The sequence below is a fragment of the Helicoverpa armigera genome, chromosome 12, assembly GCF_030705265.1.
Source record: "Helicoverpa armigera isolate CAAS_96S chromosome 12, ASM3070526v1, whole genome shotgun sequence".
Taxonomy (NCBI): Eukaryota; Metazoa; Arthropoda; class Insecta; order Lepidoptera; family Noctuidae; genus Helicoverpa; species Helicoverpa armigera.
In genome coordinates, this window is record NC_087131.1 from 11,989,565 (window position 1) to 12,014,170 (window position 24,606).

Sequence of the window (24,606 nt, forward strand, 5' to 3'; positions counted from 1 at the left end):
TAAAATGCTATGTGTTTATAAAATAAATTAAAACATAAAAATAATAACTGGTAACCATTACCAGTTAAGACTGCTACCTAATTGCCAGCCAACTAGATTGTTGTAACTAATAATGACTACAAAAATACTTAAAAACCATCTTGCTTTAAAACCATCGAAAGAGGTTTTATGTGTCAAAAATATAAAAAAGTTTTTTTTATAAAAGAGGCCACTTTTACTTCTCATTAAAGAAATTAAATACAATTATTATTTTACTTGGCTTAACATGTCGTTAATGAAACATTGACAAAAGTAATGAGGAGTATTATTCACATCGTTTTAGTTACAATTTAAGTTTCCGTCCTCTATTCTCGCTGGTCCGCGAATTTCATTGGCAGACATTTTTAAAAGCCGTGTGAACGGCAAGCCTATCATATCCGTTGTTATATAATGATTAACAACTTTTATTATTTTTTACGTTTACTTTGTTTGTCTAATTAATTAGGTATTGTAAGTATAAAAATTAGGGTAGGCTCGGGAAGTGTGCTAGATTCTAGCAGTTTGAGATAGAATCCCCTGTCTAATAAAACTGCTACGTAGCCATACTGATACTAGATAGGTTCGTATTTTTCAGTTTTTTAGGTACGAGCAAGTGTGAAGGTAAGTATAAAATAGATACTTGGTACCTTTTTTAGGAACTAGAATATCTATCAATGTAAAATCAATTTAAGATGTCTATAACGCTAAACTTTTTTTAAAACCAGTTTAAACCACGTCATTATTTGTCAAACACAACACAACAGCCGGATTGCTATCTAACTCCTATAATTTAAAGGTTTTCCTCAATTCACTTCAATATATACAATCATGATATTGTTTAATAGATTATGAATGACAATAAATTCGTTTCTTATACTATACTGGAAATAACGATGATAGTGTTTTCCCACAGCAATAGTGCAGCAAAACCTAAGGGTTGTCCTCGAGTACATTTCTATAATATATAGGTACAGGATATTCATTGGTGGTTTTCTCAAAAGAGTTTCAGCGTATTGGTTTTGATTAGTCAGTAGCGTGTGCTTTCATCATTTTAATTTAAACAAAGATCTAGTTGCATGAAAATGTCAACCAGCTTTCTATAGATTGTACTAGAAGCTGCCGAAGAAGGTTGCTACCCCGTCTCCAACGCTCCACATTAGTAACTCCTTGCGATATCCTCCACGGAGCCTTCTAGGGGACAAGTTCTAAGGTCGGCCTCACGCTAGTCTATTGTGCAATATGAGGCGCGCGGCGCGCCGCCGCGCATGCGTCCACATTTTCCCGCCAAACTCCGCACGCGTCCAGACGCGTACGAAAATAAAATTAAAAAAAAATAACTATGCCAAAAAATTTTGCACACGTGACAGGATTTTTTAAAATATGGAATTATTAAATTTATTTTAATATTATCAATTTGATGTTAGCTCAAAATTAAAATGGAGGCGTAGATTTGAAAATTGAATATATTGAGGTGTGGTGATAGTGTTGTGTGGTGATTAGTGGTGCGTGATGGTGCCACCATGTGGCTGGTCGTGGTACATCTGCTGCTGGTGACCGAAGCACTAGCCTTCAACATCAGCAACCTCATCACGCCATTCAGCGATGTGGTAAGTTACATTTTATACTTAAAGTCACAAAAAAGACTATGTAATAATTACCTTGAATTAATAAATTGTAACTTGAATTGCGGGCCTTTATGACGACTAATGATTTCGAGCTGTAATTGCGATCTATTAGGTACAATAGTAACATTATCAAATAATGCATCTTTACAAATGACTGCTGATGCTCTAATTCATTTTGCATTAAAGTATGTGCTTAATAGGTACTTTTAAAATTTCCAAAAGTAAATTAAAGGTTAATCATAAAAAAATATAGGTATTAGGTATCTATGTAGTTCAGCAATGAATATATTTACCACGGGAATCGGGATCGTAATTCTTTATTAACTTAATCGAATTTTGTAATGAATAATCTCTTCGAACATATTCTTACCGTGCGCGTATATTTTTAAAGAATTAAAATTACAAAGCTTACGCAAGTAAAATTAGTAAACAATGTTCGGCTCACAAGGTGTAAAACTTTGATTTAAACCCAGCATTATTGCATTCGAGAATATTGCAAACACATATGACTTCATATTATCTGGGTGGATAGGTTTCAGGAGTTGAAATAAGAGATACAGTCCAACCGAATCTGGCTTAGTGCAAAGGACGAAGAAAAAAAATATAAACAAAAACGAAAACTAAGTATGTCTGAAGGGACTTGGTATGGAGAATTTCATACAACCCACATAACCGCGTACGTCATTTACTTATTTGTTCTAAGATCACTAAGATAATAAAATGAATTGGTTGTTAGATCATACCCTTGCTTATTAAATTGTCACCTGATGACTCTTCTTCCAAAATAATTGCTACATGTATAATCGTTGCAATAACACATAAACATCACGTAAAGCAATGTGATGAGCTTTACATGCTAATTGTCGACTTTCGTAATTATCTGTGTTTGGAGAACATTCACTATTTGTTGACTTTGACACTTTTCGTCAGCACTCAGCCATAACCTCGGCATTTGCAAGCAAACAATTAATATTTATTTGTATATTAATTCGCATTTAGATGTCAACGTTAAGCAATTTGCGGGAACATTCACATTAGAATGCCTAAAACCAGTATAAAAGATCAACATTTCGCAATGCACCTCTAACCTTCCTATGTATTAAATTATGTATCTAATCAACGACTGAGCATGTGGTAACTTCGCAATGGTATAGCCTAGCAAATAATTATACGGGTGGAGATAATAAATTTAAATTTTATGTCTACGCCGACAATGGATACGTAACTTTTACTGCCCTACGACGTCCGTTGAAGATCTTACGACACTTTTGTAGGGCTTAGGGCTGCTAAGCAAACTCAAAGTCAAAACAGTACTTTTTGACCATCACAATTTACAAACGGCAGCCCACCATTCACAACTTCGCATGTGTCTTTGCTGGGAAGAAGCCAGAACAGACCTGCCTTTCTATTCCTCAGCTAACCAGGAAACTCCTTGAACGCATTTACGTCTGAAATGAAACAAAAGAGAAAGCAGATCGTAATCATTATCCTTGAATGTCCAGATATCCTTCTAGAAGTCTTGAAGTTACTCAATATTAGAATGTTGGATCATTAAATGTGGAATATTTTACTGCAATGAACAATAAAAAGTATAAAAATAAAGCTCACAGTAAAAGGTATTGTCTTATTCATGGTCACCAGGCATCCTACATTCATGTACATTGTTCATGTACATGCATGTACAGTCATGGACACATAATTAAAGACACCCCCCGACTCGAAGTGAAATAAATAGTTATGGTACTGACATGAGCTTAAGCACGGTATAAACTGTAGTGTAATAATTATTAAAACAAATATTACATTGTGTTCTTTAAATTAAGGACAAAAAATATTTTCTTTCTTTAATACTTTAGATATAAGGCTCTATGGGAAATGAACACTAACTTTTGTAGCTGATACTTGGCTGGTCAGCTAATTAAAGACAGTTAAAGCCCAGTTAAGAAAAAAAAAAAAAAGATACAAATAGTTGCCATACTTTGTTTTAGAAGTGAGTAAAATACTTATGAAAATTCGAATTAGGTAATAATTTAGGTTTATTTCATTAAAAATTTTCATTTTAGTCCTATCAATAAGACTAGAACAAAAATTCTGGTAAGTAAAATGTTTTAGGCTTTTTAATATTATATTTTGACATACGGATTTATTCATACCACTTGATCTATAGTAAGGACACGGTAATAAATTTATTATTAAAGATTTCTTATCAATGGCACTAAAAAAGGCATGGTTTGAGAACAACTCAAAACCGACCCCAAGGAAAACTTGTCCGCAAACAGACTTTAAGGCGGTGCTATAGGCAAATAGTGAACCATTTACATGATTCGGTACTGGTTTTTTTGGGAGTCATCTGATGCTAAAAGGACGACAATTGTGTCTGCAGAACTTTTAGACTACAACCGGGTCGGGAAAAGCTGTAAGGCATGGGTATCGGAAGATGTTACTTTGGAAAAGCACCGCGTGTCCATACTGTAGTTGGCTATTTCTATCAAATGTGAAAGGTGCAGTTAACAAGTGTTCAAAATGTATTTTTTCTCATTAAACAAAGGGATACGAATAATTCTAAAATAATGTATCGAAATTAGTCGCCTCCAAAACATGAGATGGAACCAAAATACACTAAGAAAGTTCTCAAACATAGGAGGCGAAAAAGTAATAGTGTGGGGCTTCTCTCCACTACTTGGTGTGGTGATCTTTTAGAAAGATATTATTAAAAATAGGCAAATTCAAGTACTTTAATATTTTAGAAATAGCATTTTGTTATATGCTAAGCATAATTTACCGGTCCTTAGCGCTTTCCAAATAAGAAAAGTTCTGAAAAACACTGTAAGAGTAGTAAAAAGGACTCTTTGATCGAGCAACTTATGACGGTTTTGGTTTGGCCCATCGCAAATTTAATAGAAAAAAAACTGGTGATCGGCCAGAAAACACAATGGCGATAAGTCATACATGAAACATTGATCAATTTTACACAGATTTTATGAAGCATGGAAGAAAATTCCCGTAGCGACTTAAAACCAAACTGACCGCTTGCACGCTTAGGGATGTCGTGCTGTCATTGAGGTAAAAGGAAATAAACCAAATATTAGTACTCATTAGTATGCTTAGTTACAGTGTAGGGAATGTTGTTATAGAAAAGTACCATCAATAATATTAATAATTTGCATTTCTTCCTCTGAGCAAATGGAGTGTCTTTAATTATATGGCCAGGCCACGTTATGGTTCATACCGCTCGAGATTCGGATAAAGCGAAAAAAAACTTGTCGCGAAGGATCACTGAAGATAGTCTTTAATTTTAATATTTCACAATGCCCTCTTAAATATTTTTAAAAAGAAAATAAAGTTCCAGTAGCAATCAGAAAAAAGAAATACAGATGAAATGCGGCAGCAATTTAAGATTCCAACAGTGTCTTTAATTATGTGTCCATGACTGTATGTATAGTGCATTAGTCATCGTTGCACCTAACTTAAGGGAAAATCCGTTTCAAAGTTTCGACATTTTGTCAACTGTGATATTCGTTCACGCACTTGTGAGAAATAAGTTACCAATACGTCTTTAGCTTGTGGTAAACCCAAAAGCCTTGAAAATAATGTAATCGGAATACACTATTCTTTAAACATCAATTTATAGTCAACAACAAAAGAAGACGAAGAAGTAGGTAACAATAAAGATTTTTTTTTAATTAGCAAGTAAACTGTCTAGAAAATAGACTACCATCGAATGATTTCAAAGAGTTTAATAAAGAAAGTAATAGGGCTGTTACAGATAGGTAATGCAACACGTAGGTAGTATGGCTCCTAAGGCAGGCCCAACAGCTAGCAGCCTCATTCGAGTTAGGCTGGCTATTCGACCTACATTCTGACGTCCGTATTGGATGCTTTATCTAATGTAAACTGGTTGTATGTTACGATACTGAACCGGCGGATTTTACGCCTGCTCATTAAGAAGGGACGAACAAGTGTTATGCTCTTAATAGAGTTCACATGAAAGGTGAGGTAGTAGAATATACCTACAAGCGATTTTGATGAGATACTAAAAATCTTACATGTTTACATAGGGACCAAAGACATTTGATAATGATCAAACCTCACAGTTAAGTAAGGAGTAATCAAAGGAAATTCGATTGATAGGAAAACAGCAATTATATAATTTTAATCAAACTGCTATAATTTATAGAAATTAAGAAATTGTATGGTGCAGCTTTTAACTGCATATAACATTGAGTGATATTAGCTTCATCTTATTACCATAGCCAGTGAATGACCGGCAAAACGGGAAGTCTCAAAATAGCTACGTATAATAGATCAACCTTAATAAGTCCAACAAACAAGCTTTTTCGTAATTTTAAGTGCGTATCAATAAAAATGCCGGCCGCTTGCGTAAGTGCCGTGTAAAAGTTACGGAGAAAGAATGTCTGATACACACTAACATGCTGTCTGTCTTTCTTGATGTTTGTGAATATAAATATGATTGATGACAACTAAAGACTTGATAATGTAAGTATTTTGACAGACGAGCTGTCAGTAAAGTCCTAAACGTTTCGACGAATGGTCTCTTCGATGAAATTCATCTGTAGGATCAAAAGAAAATCTTTGTTCCTTTATAAATCAAACCAAGATAAGCCATACTAAAGAAACAATACATATTTACAATTGATATAAATCTAGATCATTTACTTACCTATCGTTTCCTGAAATATTCCATTTCGCCTTTTATTACACTGGATGAAATATTCATCGTAAAACTAGGAGATTTCCTGTTAACACATCACTCGATGGCAGTTAAAAGCTTTCTTGTTTGTACCTCTTGACATGCATACGATGCTTTTACGAGAATGGAGGATTATTGTCAGCAATTGTAACCGAGTACCTATTGTTTAACCACTTTTCTTTGTTACTTAACTACCTCTGCAACATTATCTGTCAAAGTTTGTAGCAGATTGAAAGTCTCCATACTAAAGAAACAAGTGACCATGATACGCAAATCACAGTTTATCTGAGCACAAGAAATGACACAATCTCGCAGGCGCAGCCACGGTACAAATAAACACATTACTTATCTATACTTGTATCTTATGCTAATTCAACTATCGTTGAAAGCACATTACATTCCGCAAATCAAACGTATTCTTCCCACGAGTAATTATTGTCTACACTAGGCACCGCCATTTTCAAATGCTAATTCATAAGATTAACCCAGTGTTCATTGACATTTACCTTACGATTTGTATTATTAAGTGCTATAACAAACAAATGAGCATCATGTCATGATTGAACTTTCCGAATATTATTTTTATCTCTATTAGTTTCTTATGTAAGATTGGAATTCGATATATTAGCTTGTCAATGTCTGGTGTATTCCATTTCTTATACTGCGTCTACCTATGTAATCGGGTCATTACTTCTAGTGACTGGCTTAAGTCTTTAAATGATTAATTCTATAGCTTATTTTTCACTTTGAAAATGATTTCAAGCGTGTGAACAATTTGCACTGTCAAGTTACGTTACGTTGTTAATGATTAGCATTTTACTTATCTATGTAATCTCTTGTGTTACGTCTTCAAAAGAATTGAATATTATCTTTAAAGTATTACAGAATAATTGTACGTTACTTTAAATGCTTTGACCTGTTAAGTTTATAATATTTTAATACAAGTGCTTGAATAATATAACTTATTTTGGACGCATCATTGAATATTCAGAAGATTTCCGCTGTTCTAAAAGCATAAATCAGCTTTCGTCACCGAGCTAATGGATTAGTTGTAATACGACGAGGGCTTGAGGGTCGAGGTCGGCAGAATGTGAAGTTTAAGGACAGACCATTAAGTTTTTAATTAGATTTAAGTTATTGTTCCCTTCGAAATGAAAGAGGATAAGTACATGACTGACTTCATTAGTCTTCGTATGCTCTTCGTTAACTAATTCAGTTGTTGATAGTCTTTCTTATTGTTGTAGTAAATTGTAATTGTTCTGCCCACATCTAAAGCAGAGAGCATTTTGTAGAAACGTAGATACGCATGTTATAAGAAGTATGCAAATGCCGTCGTATCTAACTAGAGCATTTGAGTTAACGTTATGTTAAGCTCGATTAAAGAAACGTGTTCTGATGTATTAACTGTGATACAACCAGTTTTGTACTCCAGCATAGATACTTTTACGCTGTGAGGCGTTTTCTCGATTGACGTACCTATGTATTTAACAGAGTTAATCGAATAAATGTAATCTAGTCGCCTTCTATAGTGAGTATGAACAAGCAAATTGTTTGAAATACTTTGAGCAAAAATACAACCTAGCAACATTGTTATTAAATACGTATAGAACCGTCTGAGTAACCTTTTTTTGAAGACTATTTAAAAAGTGGTTTTTCTACTTAAAGAATCAGATTACACACAACACCTAAAAATAGATTTTAAAACATTCATATTAGCAACATTAACCTTCAGTCTCGTAATCCGAATGTAAAAGCTTCAAGTGCTCTTCATACATTGAGAAACATTTTTTTAGCGTATATGCTACTAGAGTTAAAAATCATTAGGTAAGTGGTACTGAACTCTTCCTTTCTCCATGTCACGAGCCAAGGTCAGAAGCGGTCACCTCGTCACAAACCTCATTTGTTCAACATGTTACGAGTTTGATGGCGACGCAGTGTCTAGCAAGATTTTGTCTGACCGATGGTAACTGGTCAGCAATTAGGGGCGGTGATGAAATACCCAAAGATGCTTTCGCTGTTTATAATTTTGAGTGTTAATTTTTTAATGCCTTTTGCGTAGATTGGCACACAAATCTATGTTTGAGTAATGAGCTACCTACTTTGAGGTTTACCTAGTTTTTTTATGCGGATTTTTTGCAATGGTTGTAATTTACAAAGATTTGATAGGGACTTAGGTGTAAGAAGATTTAATTAAATATATTTAAGTTAAGGAGCTTTTGCATATTTCCCCTATCTGCTTTTTACACCAACGTGTCTAATGATGAAAAAAAAGTCGTGGTGGCCTAGTGGGCAAAGAACCAACCTCTCGAGTATGAGGGCGCGGGTTCGATTCCAGGTCAGGCAAGTACCAATGCAACTTTTCTAAGTTTGTATGTACTTTCTAAGTATATCTTAGACACCAATGACTGTGTTTCGGATGGCACATTAAACTGTAGGTCCCGGCTGTCATAGAACATCCTTGGCAGTCGTTACGGGTAGTCAGAAGCCAGTAAGTCTGACACCAGTCTAACCAAGGGGTATTGGGTTGCCCGGGTAACTGGGTTGAGGAGGTCAGGCAGGGCAGTCGCTCCTTGTAAAGCACTAGTACTCAGCTACATCCGGTTAGACTGGAAGCCGACCCCAACATAGTTTGGGAAAAAGGCTCGGAGGATGATGTGTCTAATGATGGCAGAATTAGCTATTGTAAGCTAATCAACCATTGTATGGTCACATATGGTCTAGATTCTCAGCAGTAAGGAAATGTAGACAAAATATACAAAAACGGACATAGGAATTGTAACAATGCCAAAATGGCTAATTACATTAAAATACACACACGTTTCAGCCTCAGCTAGGTAGAACAAAAAAGCAAATAACCGCCACGAACGAGCAAAACTTTTTTACTAATCTCTGGTATCCGCAAGAAATATCTTCTCGGGGTTTACCCAACTCAAAGTTATCTTTTGCAATATTCTCTACGGTTTCTAGGATATAGCCTAAATTATGATCCAACGTACGGTGTGCAAGACACCGTTTTTGACAATAAACGGATGGAACACAGCTTATTACGGAACTGTACGTGACTATACTATTGTTTTATGACAACACCGATTACATATTAGTTTAACTGCCGCGATTATTTTACTTAGCTGTACCAAATTGTTAAGCGGTTTTAGTCTAGGTTATTAGTGAAATTTTATGTGCATAACATAACTAGTAAAAGTGCAAACATAATGGTTGTCGACTTTTGCTAAAAAACGGGAAAATCCTGTTTTGTATTAAGTATAGTACGTTTGTATAACAAATAATCCAGGCAAAATCAAACGAAACGAAATCTTTGTATGCCAGTGAATCAAAGCAGCTTTTATTCCTCATTGGACATAACAATATTCCGTAGAGATTAGGATATCGAAGACTGTTAGGCTTTTAACATAGCCAATCAAATTAAGTTATATAGCTAGTAACTAATATTCTAGCGCGAGGTTAAAGTTATGATCTTTAACCATTAACCCTGCACCCAGCTGATTACGACAAAGGTGGTTAACCCATTACTGCGAACCAGGTAACCTCTCGCCCTCTTCGACAGCTTTCACGGCTTGACTAATTGCTTACAAGCTAACTAGTTACAACTTCATTATGTCTTGCTCATTATAGGAAACAATGTGTGGTATAAGATATGCAAATACCAGAAAAGATCCTCAAGATTCTTTAGAAGAATATTTAAAGAACCTAGGTCATTTCCACCTAGACAAGGTATGAAGGTGGGTACGACGTTTTCCACGAAGTTCGTAAAGTTGATTCATTAATAAGAATTACTGCAGGAAATTAATCTCACACCGGAATCGAAAACATTGCCTCATATTTAATTATCAATACATTTCAAATTAATTAAAATTCCATCTCCTCCCCTACCTAGTCGAGTAAAACAAACATCATCATAAAATCGATTAGATATCCACTATCATCGTTACATGAATCGAGCAGCGACACACATTCGGATCTTTCTTACGTTTGTGCAAATATCTGACCAATTATACTTATGTAAGTGTTCGCTAATACTATGCCAATGTCGTTTCCGTTCCGTTTTGTTGTATGTTTGTAAGCATGTTTTAATGGTCGATCCCACGGGGGGAATGACCCGCAAACTTATGAGGAAAACATATTTAGGATTGTGCTACTTGCATCTTTCAGAATTTCGTCTACACTTCTAATAAGAGGCTCTCTAGCTAGTGCATTTCTGCTTTAAAGTTTCAGTAAATGAATTGTTTATAAATTGTTACCAAAAGAAAAAAAATATATTCCTCAAGAAATTTTGGATATTTGGTTCCTCCTTCGGTAACATGGCTATTGCAGTTTTCTACCAAATACATGTTGGTACAAAATTCTTCCTAGTATTGAAATTTGAGATATGGACGTTCCTAAACTACGAGTATAGAGCAACGTTTCGGTCAACATGAGCTCTAGAAAGGTGGAAGACAAAATCAAGTCATGGCAGTATTCCAGCATTTCTAGTAACCGAGTAACCGATTCTTGGCAGTCGTGACTTACACCGTGAAGTAGCAACCATCGCACTAAAGTTAAATCTTTCCTACATGACGAAATACAACACAAAACACCGGACTTGCAACTATTGCACTATACGCAAATAAAATTGAACGTTTTAAAATTTTCCCAATCGCATTTCTCACGGACCCATACCTCAGCTATCGAATATTGCACCCGTGTGAAGACTATTGGTTAACGCTCATTGTTCACTAAACTAAGAGCCGATTTTAACTTTAAATACACGTGAGATATTTCTATGTGAACTGTTAGAATGTTCAATAGTATTGAACTTATTGTTGCGTCGATCGATTGTTCTTGTTTTTGGCTCTCAAATTCTCTTGCTTTACTTGACGTCTAATATATTTTCTAAGCTGACATTTCCGCATTAATTTATACATACGGGTGGTTGTAGTGTCTCACTTACTTACACTAGTATTGTCAAATGACTACCTCTTGCACTAAGACAAAAAGTAACTTAGTAAAGCGTAACGTAAAATAGGTACTGCAAGTAGAGACTGCAGCTTTGAGCTTTCAGCAACTACAAATAACTTATCTATAAAATTGAATGACTTATGATACATACATACCTATAATGATTAACATGTAGTTATGTCTGATTCATCGACGCATTTCTATTTAATGAGTCGTCTTTCTCCGAATGAGGTCATAGAAAAATCAACGTTGATAGATAATAATCAGGTAAAGTATGGATGGTAAAAACTCTAATAAAACGCGTGGGACTTTCTTACAATAACTCTTTGAATAGGCTTGCATGCAACAAGCTCATAAACACTTAATTGAAAACCTGAACTTGAGATAAACTGCTTCATTCAGAGAAGATTCGCGATTGACTCATTAGCAAGTAAAATATTCAGTATATAGTAGGGCACTCCGTGTACCTAATAACAATTTGTTTTCTATAGTTTATTTTCAATTATTTCACTTTAACAATGCGGCTATACTGAAAAAAGAAAAACTGTTGATGCCACAAGATTTCAGGCAAGTCGAGTCGGTATGACATGAGACACATTCTTGTTTCTGCCCTTACTGCTGACGTTCTCTCATCAGATTTGTGAATTTTCTCCATTCTTTTATATCTAGATAATTATTCAATCTTCGCACAAAAAACAAGGCGTATGTAGTAAATCGATTCAGGCTTAAAATCTAAAAACTACAGACTAGAGCGATTTTATATCTTGAATAGATTAGGCGAAGTCGAAGCTCTGCAATAATCAAGTGTCAAGATTAACAGCAGGACTGACATTCAATTAGACATTAATATTGATGAGCTTATGCACAATACGCACATAATATTAATTATCACGTAACTTTGTAATAAATAGTTTGTTGCCACTAGGAAATACTGCGTTTGAGGTCGAAACATTCACATTTTAATTTTAATAGAGCCATATTTAAATAATGACATTTTAAATTTTCAGACTTAAACCTTTTTTTGTAATACACCAAGGTTATTAAAATTGCTTTTGGAATTGTAAGAATCAGTTAATTGTTTCGTGAATGTATAGGTCTTATTTTATATAGTAAACCTAAAATAAAAATAAAAAAAAACTATTCAAAAACTAAGGTTACAAACCAAGTTCAAGCCTGTTTGCTTGTTATCATTGTTATGTTTGATAATGCACTGCTTCGCCTTGAACTAGACACAGCACAATGCTAACTCCTAACCGTGCTGGTTTTACTGTAACACCTGTATGTTCGATGAAGCCTGTAACGGCTATTGCATTATCTCTCATCTGTTACATTATCGCCATCATCTCCCGAGGCTTTGCCCAATTATGTTAGGGTCGACTTCCAGTATTACTGGATGCAACTGAGTACCAGTATTTTATACATATATCTCTCATCTTTTACATATGCAGTTTAAATAGAAAATCCTTCATCTCTTCTCCTGTTTGCCTAGGAAATCTGATGATATCACCCTTCTGCGAATCGTTTGCAGTAAGGGGCTTAAAGTTCTCGATAATTCTCTCAACAGTACCAGTAAATATTTTGTTTTTATACATCAAAATCTACCTAGCTTTCTCTCGTCACGATGATCTTATCAATATCCTCCACATTGATTGTAAAGTAGCCTCTTTGCTTAGTCAACGAGCAAGAAGGTCAATAGTACATCGTACTATTGCTTTGTGGTACTTATGTAACAAATATACATACCTATACGTAATTGAAATATTATATAGGTAAGCGTTTAATTGCATTCGTCGACTTATTCGGTGTAGGGCTACCACTGCTGCAAACAATTCAAGGTACCAGAAGTTTATAACAATGCTATCGTAGACTGTTGGAAAGTCACTGAAGTGCTACGAAAAGGATACTTGATTAAAATTAATCTCCCTTCCATCTCCTTCTATCCATGTTAGTGACAAAAAAACCTACTAAAATATAAGTTAATTGTGGCAAAAAACTATAAAGTCTAGTTGCCCTTCTAACGGCCAATATCAATGTGTTGAAGTCAATAAACATTCACATAACTAGCACCATCAAGTGAGTACGTAGGTACAGCGCAGTGCAGCCCTGTCACGGACGGACACTTGAATTATCTCTCACCGGGCAAACGATTTACCCACATGTCAAGACTATTGACCCACTAAATTCGCTTTACTATTGACTGCACACGGGCGTTTCAAACGCTGCGTTTTATTTACAAACTGCTTTTATAATAGACTTTTTAATTTTGAAAACGATGTTTTCAAGTCATGTCTACAAATCTCTTCATGGTAGTTGAAATACTAGCACTAAGTAAACAATATTTGAAGTACTAGCACTAAGTAAACACTATTTGAAAAGCACAAACAATTATAATCATGCTCTTTCCTTCTGAGGAATCTACCGAAAATATGTGCAGTTCACTACCCACCTCATCCTCATCTATGGGAATCCTTCTATCTCTTCGTGCATATTAACTATGCCTATGCAATCAGAACCCAACACAAACCTTCCAGCGTTTTCCACAACCAAAATTGTCGGTCTGCTCGCGTCCTACAATTGCGTGCGCGCATCTAAAACCGTCGCTTGATATCCACACGCTTTCTCATTACGCGCCAAATGAATCTCAATCAGTTTGCGCACGAGTTTCGACATACGGACGAGTTAACGACAATTAGTTTATGGTATGTGGTCAGGAATTTGATGACACGTAAAAAGGTGGTCAATTGCGTGAATGAATTGTCTTTGGTAGTTTAGACAAGTGTGAAATGAGCGTGGGAATTAGATTAATTTAATAAGTTTCAGTTTTTTGAGATTTGGTTCAGAGTTATTTGAGCACTGGCATGTGTTTGATTTATCATCAATAGCATCCATAGAAGTATGGCTTATTAAGACCACAAAATCAAGCTGTTTTGTAACTTAAACCACACACTTCTCTTTCAGCCCAATCAGTCACAATAGGTACTCAAGATGCTTATCCGTCTTAAGTCTGACTTTTCAACTTGATTGATGAAGTTTCAACATTTATTTTGAGATTTTTCCCGTTGCCTCATCCTTATTAGCCGACTCATGTCAGACTTCTTCAACCATGCACCTGCTCTTTAACTATCTGGGGTCAGTGGGGCAAACGCATCGACGCTCAAATGTGCCTGAACCTGTTTGGACATCCATTTGTCTTGTTACAGATATACTGATGACTTCAAAACTATTCTGAAATGTCAATGCTTCGTTAGATTTCTTCATAGCCTTCTCACTAAGTGATTCTTTCTTGATCGCAAAACAGTGTCAACAAGTTCTAGTTACCATATTGTCCATTACAAAATCTGTCAGCTTTACAAAAGGGAGTACTTCTTCACCTTGGAGTGCTCTTCCTGGTAGCATAATAAAGTGAATTGGCAAACACGAGAGTGGATCACAAGTGGCGTGTAAAAAGCTCGGCTTTATGTAAACATGCGTCGGATTCCTCTCACGCATCTTAAATAATCGTCGCAATAGCAATACCGTCATGTGCGTCCCACATTGTTACTACGTCTTGTTATTTATTACCTGCTCAGATTTGTAGTATTTTTCCGATGTAAGAGGGTGAGGTTATGTGAGCACACGCAGATTATGCCATGTCATGGTGCCTAGACTTTGTTTTTGGAAAGGTAATGCTTACAGATTTCCTTGGCTGTATAATAATTCATAGATTGTGTTCTATAGGACTCCTCTAAGCACCTATGATCAGCAGAATCGTTTTAGATTCTGTTGTAATCTTCATATAAAGCTCTTCGATGCAAATCGTTGTACCTGCCTAGATTTCGTTAGCAATTTCTCTTTCCTAAAAGTCAAAATGTCAAGGTTTACAGTGTGCAATTAATTTTACTACGGCCATAAATGTTTATTACTCGTAAATGAAATCGTAAAGCTATTCTTTATACATAGACAAATTATTACACATCGTAGTAACTGCAAACTGACATACATGCAGCTGGGAAACTATACCCACTGTTATTATTATTATTTGCTATAGCTATCACTTATGATTACTGAAACCTTTACTGGAACTTCATAATTTAGTTTATTTCATAAGTGATTTTGACATTACAGCACATTGCTAAAGACAAAAGGTGCATTAGTCAGAATTTGCACAAATTATTGCCAAAGAGGAAAATACAACGAAACGCAAAAGTCCCAAATTAAGCAACATAATGTGTATCAGATACATAATTTTCGAAAACAGTAAATCCGTTTGCAAATCCTTCAACGCAAAAACAAGGACTCGCAATGACGTCCAATGACGCAAGGCCACTTGATATTCAAGATAGGCGCCGATATGCGCACGAGTGTGCAACGATGTTACCGTAACTTTACACTTGAGGCCTGCAAAAGTGCACGTTTTGAGGACGCGGCAATGAAATGACCGACCTTGTACACTGCTCGCCACTGTAATATAAATCGTCGTTAATGAATTGTTTGGTCTACTTATGTCTCGTGTGTCTACGTCTATTTGTAATGTAGCTTAAAATTATATTAATCTAGCACCTATGAACATTACTTGTCATGTACAAAGGTGAGATTAACCCAGAGTTGGGTTGACTTGAGTTTTCTAACAGCAAATTTTAGAGCGATAGAGAGATGTGGTAGGGAATTTCGTTACATAAATAGTTAGTGAACACACGCTAAATGGTTATTTTATGAAAAGAAAACATCAGTCATGCGTGAGTGCTTAAGTAATTAACTTCGTCAAGACAAATATGAGATGTGCGTGAGGGCGCGACAATGTCAATATTACGCATGATAATGATGGCGCTACGGAAAACAATGTAACAAACAAACTTGACAGAGGTTAGCCTCAAGGTGTCTACACACCAAAGCCGCTGATGCCGGCGGCACAGCCCGGCGGCCCAACCCGCCGGCCGTATTTTGTACAATCATGCCGCCGGCTTTCATAGAGTATTTGACAATTACTAGAACACCACATGCCGCGGCTGTCGTGCCGCCGGGCTGTGCCGCCGGGTCAGCGGTTTTGGTGTGTAGACCCCTTTAGGTCACAGTCAAGCATTTCTTACGAAATCCTGTAGTTACTCATAGGGTCAGGACAGGGATTTAGATCTTGCCGATTTTAGATAGGTACCTACTTGTTAAAATGTAAGACAACATTTTATAGCCTCTTTGGGCAAGATACCGTACTTATTACTGGACAAAGGCTTATGTGATTTAGTCCCTCAGCCCTAGGGCTGCCATCTCGAAATTCGCGAAACCCGGACAAACATTTAAAAAACCCGGACATTTGGCGTAAATCGCATTTTTTCCCCGAAGGAGTACGATATTGTTTAAAAAAAATAATACCTATTTTGTAAAATAATACCTATTAACATATACTTAAATTCAATGAGGTGCTTTCTTACATGAAAAGTGTCCGGGTTTTCCCCGGACGCTTCTAGAAAACCCGCCCGGACGTCCCCCGGACGGGGTCAAAACGAGGACAAATCCGGGGAAACCCGGACGGATGGCAGCCCTACTCAGCCCTAAACAATATGGGTATAATTTAGGCGGTCACCAAAAATATTTTTAAGACTCTATACTGCGATTCTATAAAACTCGATCAACAACTCGCATTTCACTTCGATTCGTAATGTCATTTCATACTTTAGGGGAGGTAGGGGAGGGATGGGCACTTTTTCACAATTTATTGCATAAAAAATCAGATTTTACAGATCATGATCAACTTTTATTGCCATTTCTTATATTCGGCTAGATATAATGAAAGAGCTTTCCTAAAAATTACACTCAGTTTCAACATTACGAGATATTTAAACGGTTTTATTTAGCTCACCCCGTTTGTTTTATTATTTATTCTTGGATCAAATTTAGTAATTCAAATTTCACCCTCTTCCTGTCAACCGATTGGTCTGAAATTTTGTATACACCTTTAATTAAATCCAATATGGCCGCCGGCACAAAATGGCACAGCCCCCTCAATATGGGTATCAAATGAAAGGGCTACACAAGTAGAATACTGTCAGCAACCCCAGCTGGGCCCAACAGGGCCAAGGCCTGCCTGCACGTCGATTCTATAAAATTCGAACAACAACTCGCATTTCACTTCGCTATTCACTTTCACTTCGCATTCGATTCAGAACGACCTTGATTTTGCATTCTGTAAACATCACCTAATCACTTGCGAAGTGAAGTGAGCTCGACATCGACCAATGCTGTGCTAGTGACTTCCCCACTCGACAAAATGTCAACCGAGATTAATCAGTTTTTAATTTTATCAGTTTTGACACAGAATTTTAGCTAAATATGATGTTTTAGTTATAATTTGTTATTGTAAGGAATTTGAGGCAGCTTTTAAGTATAAAATAAACAGAAATCTCTAAATTCGTGCTGTGATCTATGCTTACCCTACGAAAAAAAATACTGACAGCGCCAATTTGCCTTTCTTGCTGATTTTGAGGAAACCTTATATATTTTTTTACTACGGCCGGATTGTTCAGAGCTTCCACTACTTCATTTATGCAACGAGATGCAGACGGTTGCGATAAATAAGTTCTGATGCCCTCTTTAATAACCTTCTGGTAACTGCCACTAGCCAAGAATGATAAAGTACATAGTATCTGTGAAACAATAAATCAATAAAAAATGTAATACCTACTTTATCTGGATTTAGTGAAAACAAAATTGAGACCAATTTGGTTATTTTCATGCTTAAGAGAATACCAATATTATAACTGAAGTACAGAGTCTTTTGAAAACATATCAGCTGGCGGGGAAACCACATAAAGGGAATACTCCTTATTAAGAACTAAGTGTTTTTCTTATTATTGTGTGCTTGATTACAATTTTTCAACTATAAACTGTGTCAATACTTACTTTTACACGAGTTGTAAGTCCTTTGCCTCGACGTTTTGTGGGCTTTATCAGGGGCAGTAAATCAGACTCCAGTTGGTCAATTAGCTCCTTTGACAATCTATATATGCTCACATAGTCATCATCGCGAGTTAATAAAGATAAACTACGAATTCTAGCAGATTGTTGACGCTTTTCTAAATTATCTAAAGCATGAGCTTCTTCTAATAAAGATTTAAGCAAAACATTCTAGCCATCGTTAAAGGTAGGCACTTAATCACTTTAAAACACTTAGAACTTTATTTAAACACTATTTTAAATATAATAGTCTCTAGATCAAGTTGGCAACGGTACCTGAAACAAGATTCTATAAAGGATTTTTCGCGCAGATTTATAACCTCACAAATTTTCACTGACGAAGAAGAGCAAAATTTACAAATTATACATTACATGGTATGTCCAAGCCTCCCTACCATAGGGAGCATTGGACACTTTGACTTAGTTTATGAAAAAAATCGGTAAAAAACTTTTAAGTTAAACGGTTTTATCTTATGTGCACTGAAAACTAGAAAATAAAAATAGTTACTTACCTGTCAACCTACGTAGGTGGTCCCGGTCATATTAGACTAAAATAAAAACGTGGGGCCCATTAACTATTGCTGTAGTACTCTCTTCTAAAGGTATAATAGGTGTGGATTGCATCGACTTACTATAATTGTAACTGGAGATTTTGACAATCAATAATTAATAATAGAAAATACACATACCTTTCATTAGTTTTCTCTTTATAACGATCCGAAACCGCAACAAAATATTTAAGTACTTTTACGAGTGTTTGTTCTTGACAACTCACAGAAATGACAGATAGTCTATGGATGAACACCGTTACCAGTCGGTAACGTAAACTACCCAATAAAAAACAAAACTATGATCAGAAATCAGAATAAAAGGACCCCTTTTATTCTGATTTGATCATCTCCCAACTGCCCATCTCTCCCTACCTCCCTATAGATAGACAGATTTTGACAGATCTGTCAAAATCTCGACTTTGATTTAGTTCAACTTGTCAACATGCTCGATAGTGTAGCGCTAGTGTAGTTTGACAATGTCAATCCGAAACTTTAAGGTAGAATTCCGTGGGTCGCGATTGTCGCAGCCGCGCGCGACAAAAGTCAACCTATGAAAATGTATGGCACCGCTGCCGAGGGCTGCGACAGTCGCGCGCGGACGACGAATTTCGTGAGCCGCTCGCGGCCGTACGCTTCTCAACATGGTCTAGCGCTTAATAACATCTATAGAATTTTAGTAAAACCAGAATTAAATTTTTGACAATGCCGCGAGCAGCTTACGAAATTCGTCGGCCGCGCGCCACTGTCACGGGCCTCGACAACGGTGCCATACATTTTCATAGGTTGACTATTGTCGCGTCCACGGAATTCTACCTTTAGATCGAAGTCGAAGTGAGAGTGATGTCGAAGTGAGTTGTGATATTTTATAGAATCGACATGCTGAGGCACCAAATAAAATAAACAACACCAAAAAAAATAAATTGACTTTATTAAAAGGGCACTAAAGTATCTAATGTTATGATCCAAAAAAAAAAAAATAACATCAGAAAAATCGCAAATCTCGCACAAATATTATTTTTGGTTCCCAAAATGGATTAATGGTCACCAAATTCTATCCAACTAAAAGATTAATATTACTACCAAAAATCAAAGTTAGTGACGAAAACGAATCGCTGCAAAACCGACTCCACGTAGTCTTGTCTGCCCTACCCCTAGAGTGCAATTCAAAACCGCGTAGGCGCGGAGGGGCGAGGCGGCCTGCGAGCTGAGGCGCAGGTAGTTTCAGCGCTCGCCGCCGCGGCTGAGGCTGGCCGGCGGAGCCGGCCAGAAAGCCGAAGCTGCGTTGGTGAGCGTGAAAACCAGCTGCGACGATAAGCTCGCATGGGACCGCCGGAGCCCCGCAGCGCCGGAGCCGTGACAGAAGTCATGCTTGCTGCATGTCGCGTGCTTACATTTTAAACGCACTGAGTTACACACAAATTCGTATAACAATAAATAAACGACGTACGTTTGGGAACCCTAGTATATTAATTGGTATTTGAAAAATATTCTAGCGATCGTTAGCTTTTTTTTTAGTCTAACAAAAATGACCAAATTAGGAGTCATGGTATTACATAATTGGTAACATCTAAGTAGTGACAATATATAATATTTGGTCTAAAGTGTATTTTAAAGGCGTCCATATATTTTTTAAACGGTTTTTAAACGGTTTTATTTAGCTCACCCCGTTTGTTTTTTATTATTTATTCATTCTTGGGTCAAATTTAGAAATTGAAATTTCAGTGCCTTCCTGTTGTCAGATTGATCTGAAATTTGGTACACACCTTTATTTCCGATGACAATACAATATAGTAATATCAATAACATTGCAAATCCAAGATGGCCGCCGTTACAAAATGGCGGATAACGTAGGTTTTATCAATCCCATCAACATGGGTATCAAATGAAAGGTCTCAACAAGTAGAATACAATTTACTATGTAAAATTCAAATCCAAGATGGCGGCCTCTACAAAATGGCGGATAACGTAGGTTTTATCAATCCCATCAACATGGGTATCAAATGAAAGGTCTCAACAAGTAGAATACAATTTACTATGCAAAATTGAAATCTAAGATGGCCGCCGCTACCAAATGGCTGATAACGTAGGTTTTATCAATCCCATCAATATGGGCATCAAATGAGAGGCCAACTCAAGTAGAATACTGTCAGCAACCCCAGCGGGGCCCAACAGGGCCAAGGCCTGCCTGGGCTGCGGGATTGTCCTGGTACATAAAAGGCCTACGCCGAAACACAACGGTTTTTAGTCAGTAAGAGTCTGGCACTCCCTCACCGCTGCTGACCCAAATATAGAATGAGGAATATTCGGTAGGCATTTTCATTAAATACTAAAAACTAGAAAATAAAAAATCGGTAAAAAATCTTTTAAGTTAAACGGTTTTATCTTATGTGCACTGAAAACTAGAAAATAAAAAAAACTGTTACTTACCTATAAACCTACATAGGTGGTCCCGGTCATATTAGACTAAAATAAAAACGTGGGGGCCCTCTGAAATCCTACCTATGGCAAAGCATATCTTTATACTTTGGTAGATCGTGAGCTCGGCGTTCGCTGGTGAAGCCGCTACGGCTGATTATTGATTGTCAAAATCTCCAGTTACGATTATAGTAGTCCACACCTATTATACCTCTAGAAGAAAGTATTACAGCAATAGTTAGGTAATGGGCCCCACGTTTTTATTTTAGTGTAATATGACCGGGACCACCTATGTAGGTTTATTAGTAACAGTTTAAGATAAAGATAAAACCGTTTAACTTAAGTCAATAATCGAAAAAATGGTTTTATCTAATAATATTTTTGGAAACGTTATTTGGTGACCATTTATCCATTTTGGTAACCGTTTAGAATTTTTTTGGTAGTAAAATAGGTACTTTTTTGGGTGGCGTTTAAACACAAGCCAAACAATATTGCTTCAGTAGTAATACTTATAATACCTTATATTTTCTTATTTTCAGTTACATGTCCGCTACCCAACTCGCAAGTCACACGTTCGCAGACAGCGCGCCATACCACCCTCAGTACCATTTCCTTGCGAAGATGCGCTCTCCTGGGGCCGCAGTCCTGAACGGCCAACCTCAGTGCACAGACTAAGGCCTGGGGACATAGACGTGGTGGCTGCTATTGGTGATTCCTTGGTCGCAGGCAGTGGGGCTCTAGAAGAATTCGCGCTCGGAGCCTTTGTAGAGTATAGGGGAGTTTCGTGGTGTGCTGGTAAGTTTAATTAACTCGCAGCTTTAATACGTTTATGTCATAGTTATCTGCGGCTTCGCTTCTATTAATAACGATATCAGCCAAGACATAAACTGAACAGCTTTACTTAACTAGATAACGTGGGCACTTGGGCAGGCAATACAAAATATACTTTCTCTATAATTAATATGGACCTAACAATTTCCAATATGCTAAGGAACCGTTTTAAAACTTAGCTATGAGGTCCACGTAACGCTGGCCATACGGTTTACCATAACACTCAATCAGTTTACAGCCTGTGGTTGCCTTAAGCTGACCGCAGCCGTTTCCTCAATGCTTAGCATGCTTACCACGTTCATGTTCAGATCCTTAACTTAATGGTACTATTATTTGACCCATTTTCGTCTTTGTGAAATAAGAAGAGAGCCCTTTATGATGTCTTTTTTTGTGAGTCAGTGGTCAGTACCACTGACTCATAAAAAAAGCCAAAATGCACTGGCATAACCGGCGTAGGTAGATGAGACATTACAATTTTTTGGAGTTAGAGGATATGGACAAACATACATATATAACGCGAACGCGAAAATAATATTGTTAACTACAATATGTCTTGTATAAACAAACAAACAGAAACAGGTCACGATTAGTATTCGGATTATGTAGATAAACACAAGATGATGTTAGACAACATAAGATGTTGTTACAACACAGTCCATTATGCAGATATATGCACTTTTCACACTTCCCTGCTGGTAACACATTGAAGTCACCAGACAGATTGATACAATAGGATTCGAATTCAGCGTTGTCGAGATAGCCGTTATTGCCTAACGTTACATCTGTTTGTTTTCATCTATCTGGCTGAGTTTCTTACATACCTACCAAAAAAAAGCTATAAAACCCTCTTCTTCAATTGCTTGCAGTCACTTCTATTCATCCTCTCTTATTTGTCTTCCCAAATTCCAGGTGGTGACGCATCATGGCGAGAATACCTGACCTTACCAAATATCCTGAAGGAGTTCAACCCGAACCTTCGTGGCTACTCCACGGGCACCGGCGAGTGGCTCACCAGGAACGCCAAGTTCAATGTCGCCTTCCCTGTGGCTTCAGATGAGGATGCCTTGAAGCAGGCTAAGGTAAATATTATCATCATTTTTTTTTAATGCCCTTCATCCCTTCCTTTTTATTCAACTATTTTGGGCAATTTGCATCCATCCACTGCCCGTCATCTTCTTCAAAGTGGCAGAATATGAGTGTTAGACTATAACCATCAGCAACTTATTTCTGTTACACAGATCTATCTTTGTTTTTGTCGGTTTACCGTTGAGCTTAAACTTGCTGTTTTCCCTAGTCCTCAGCTTGATGCATCTTCGAACTCGACTTCTTCATACATAACTTTGAAATTGTAAAGGGATTTATAGATGTATTGAATTTCTACATGGCTTGTGAATATAACAGACATTAAACTGCCACATCAAATAAATGTTAGGCATGTACATTGTATGATTTTGTATTAAATTGCAGAAACCGTTAATAGTCTCGTGTGTAGTCAATTTATTGGTGCGTAACTAAAGTAAACTTGGTCTAGGTTTGAAACATCAAGTATCATCACACTATCTGAACATAAAGTGTTACTTATTTGCCAATTTGGACGATTACAAACGAGTGGTAGCAATAATTTTTGTGTTTGACTTGTGGAGCGTGACACAAACATCAATGTTGCCACATTTTTGTGTGCCCACTATTAATTAATTAATGATTTGTGTTAGATCACTCATGCTATAGACACTGCTTTGCGCCCAATAAAACCCTTTATAAACAACGGCGGATCCAGGGGGTAGGTCACAAGGTCATGACCCCCCCCTGGGCCAGGTTGAGGACCTAAGAGGACCAATAACTGAAATGGTTAAACACGATGTTTTATGTTTTTGTTATAAGTATAAGATACTTTTTATTCCGAGTGAATAGGTAGATACCTACATAGTTACAGGTAGAGTAGTTTTGCTGATGAATTCGTGCTCGCAACGCTCGCTCTCTATTCTTTATTTACTCATTATCCGTACCCAAAAGGAGGAAACAGGACCGTGTTACTAAGAATCCGCTGTCCGGGTTGTCTACATTACATGCTGTATCTCATGCAGGGCCGTCTTAACCTATGGTGCAGGGTGTGCGCCAATAACCCGGGCGCCTCGATATCAAGGGCGCCGCGGGACGCCCCACCACCAGGAAATTTCGAAGAAATTACAGCCGTTCGATAAGGAAATTCCACATATTCTATCATGATACTGACAAAAAAGTCGCCTTCGCTTCGTTGGATTGATCATTTAGATTATTTTTAACTTTTAACATTCTTTAACTAAGTGAAAGAATTCTAGCTCGCTACGCTCGCGAGTAAATGACCATGTCTGTACTGTATTTCTGATTGTTTATTATTTTTATTGACGCACCGACTCAACGAACACAAATGGCATTCGCTCTAATCACGGTTCCTTTTTATTTGTACGTAATTCCCAGTCTGATTTGTGAGTCTTCAAACAAATAATTTAAAAAAGTTCGCGCTCGCTGCGCTCGCGGCTACTTGTTGCTTTACAATGTACTTGATCAGGTGCTTTTGTGTCGTAGGCTCAAA

The 24,606-nt window shown here is 36.9% G+C and overlaps 1 protein-coding gene across 1 annotated transcript in view; it reads left to right on the forward strand.

Annotated features, from left to right (window-relative positions):
* The first annotated feature begins 1,216 nt into the window (after positions 1-1,216).
* The window catches only part of LOC110382116 (phospholipase B1, membrane-associated), a 28,090-nt gene continuing 4,700 nt past the window's right edge, over positions 1,217-24,606 (forward strand). The window contains exons 1-3 of the mRNA XM_049838749.2: positions 1,217-1,625; positions 21,743-21,998; positions 22,944-23,113. Of these exons, the coding sequence (XP_049694706.2) occupies positions 1,539-1,625; positions 21,743-21,998; positions 22,944-23,113 (513 nt within the window). The 5' untranslated portion in view covers positions 1,217-1,538. The remainder of the gene's footprint in view (positions 1,626-21,742; positions 21,999-22,943; positions 23,114-24,606) is intronic.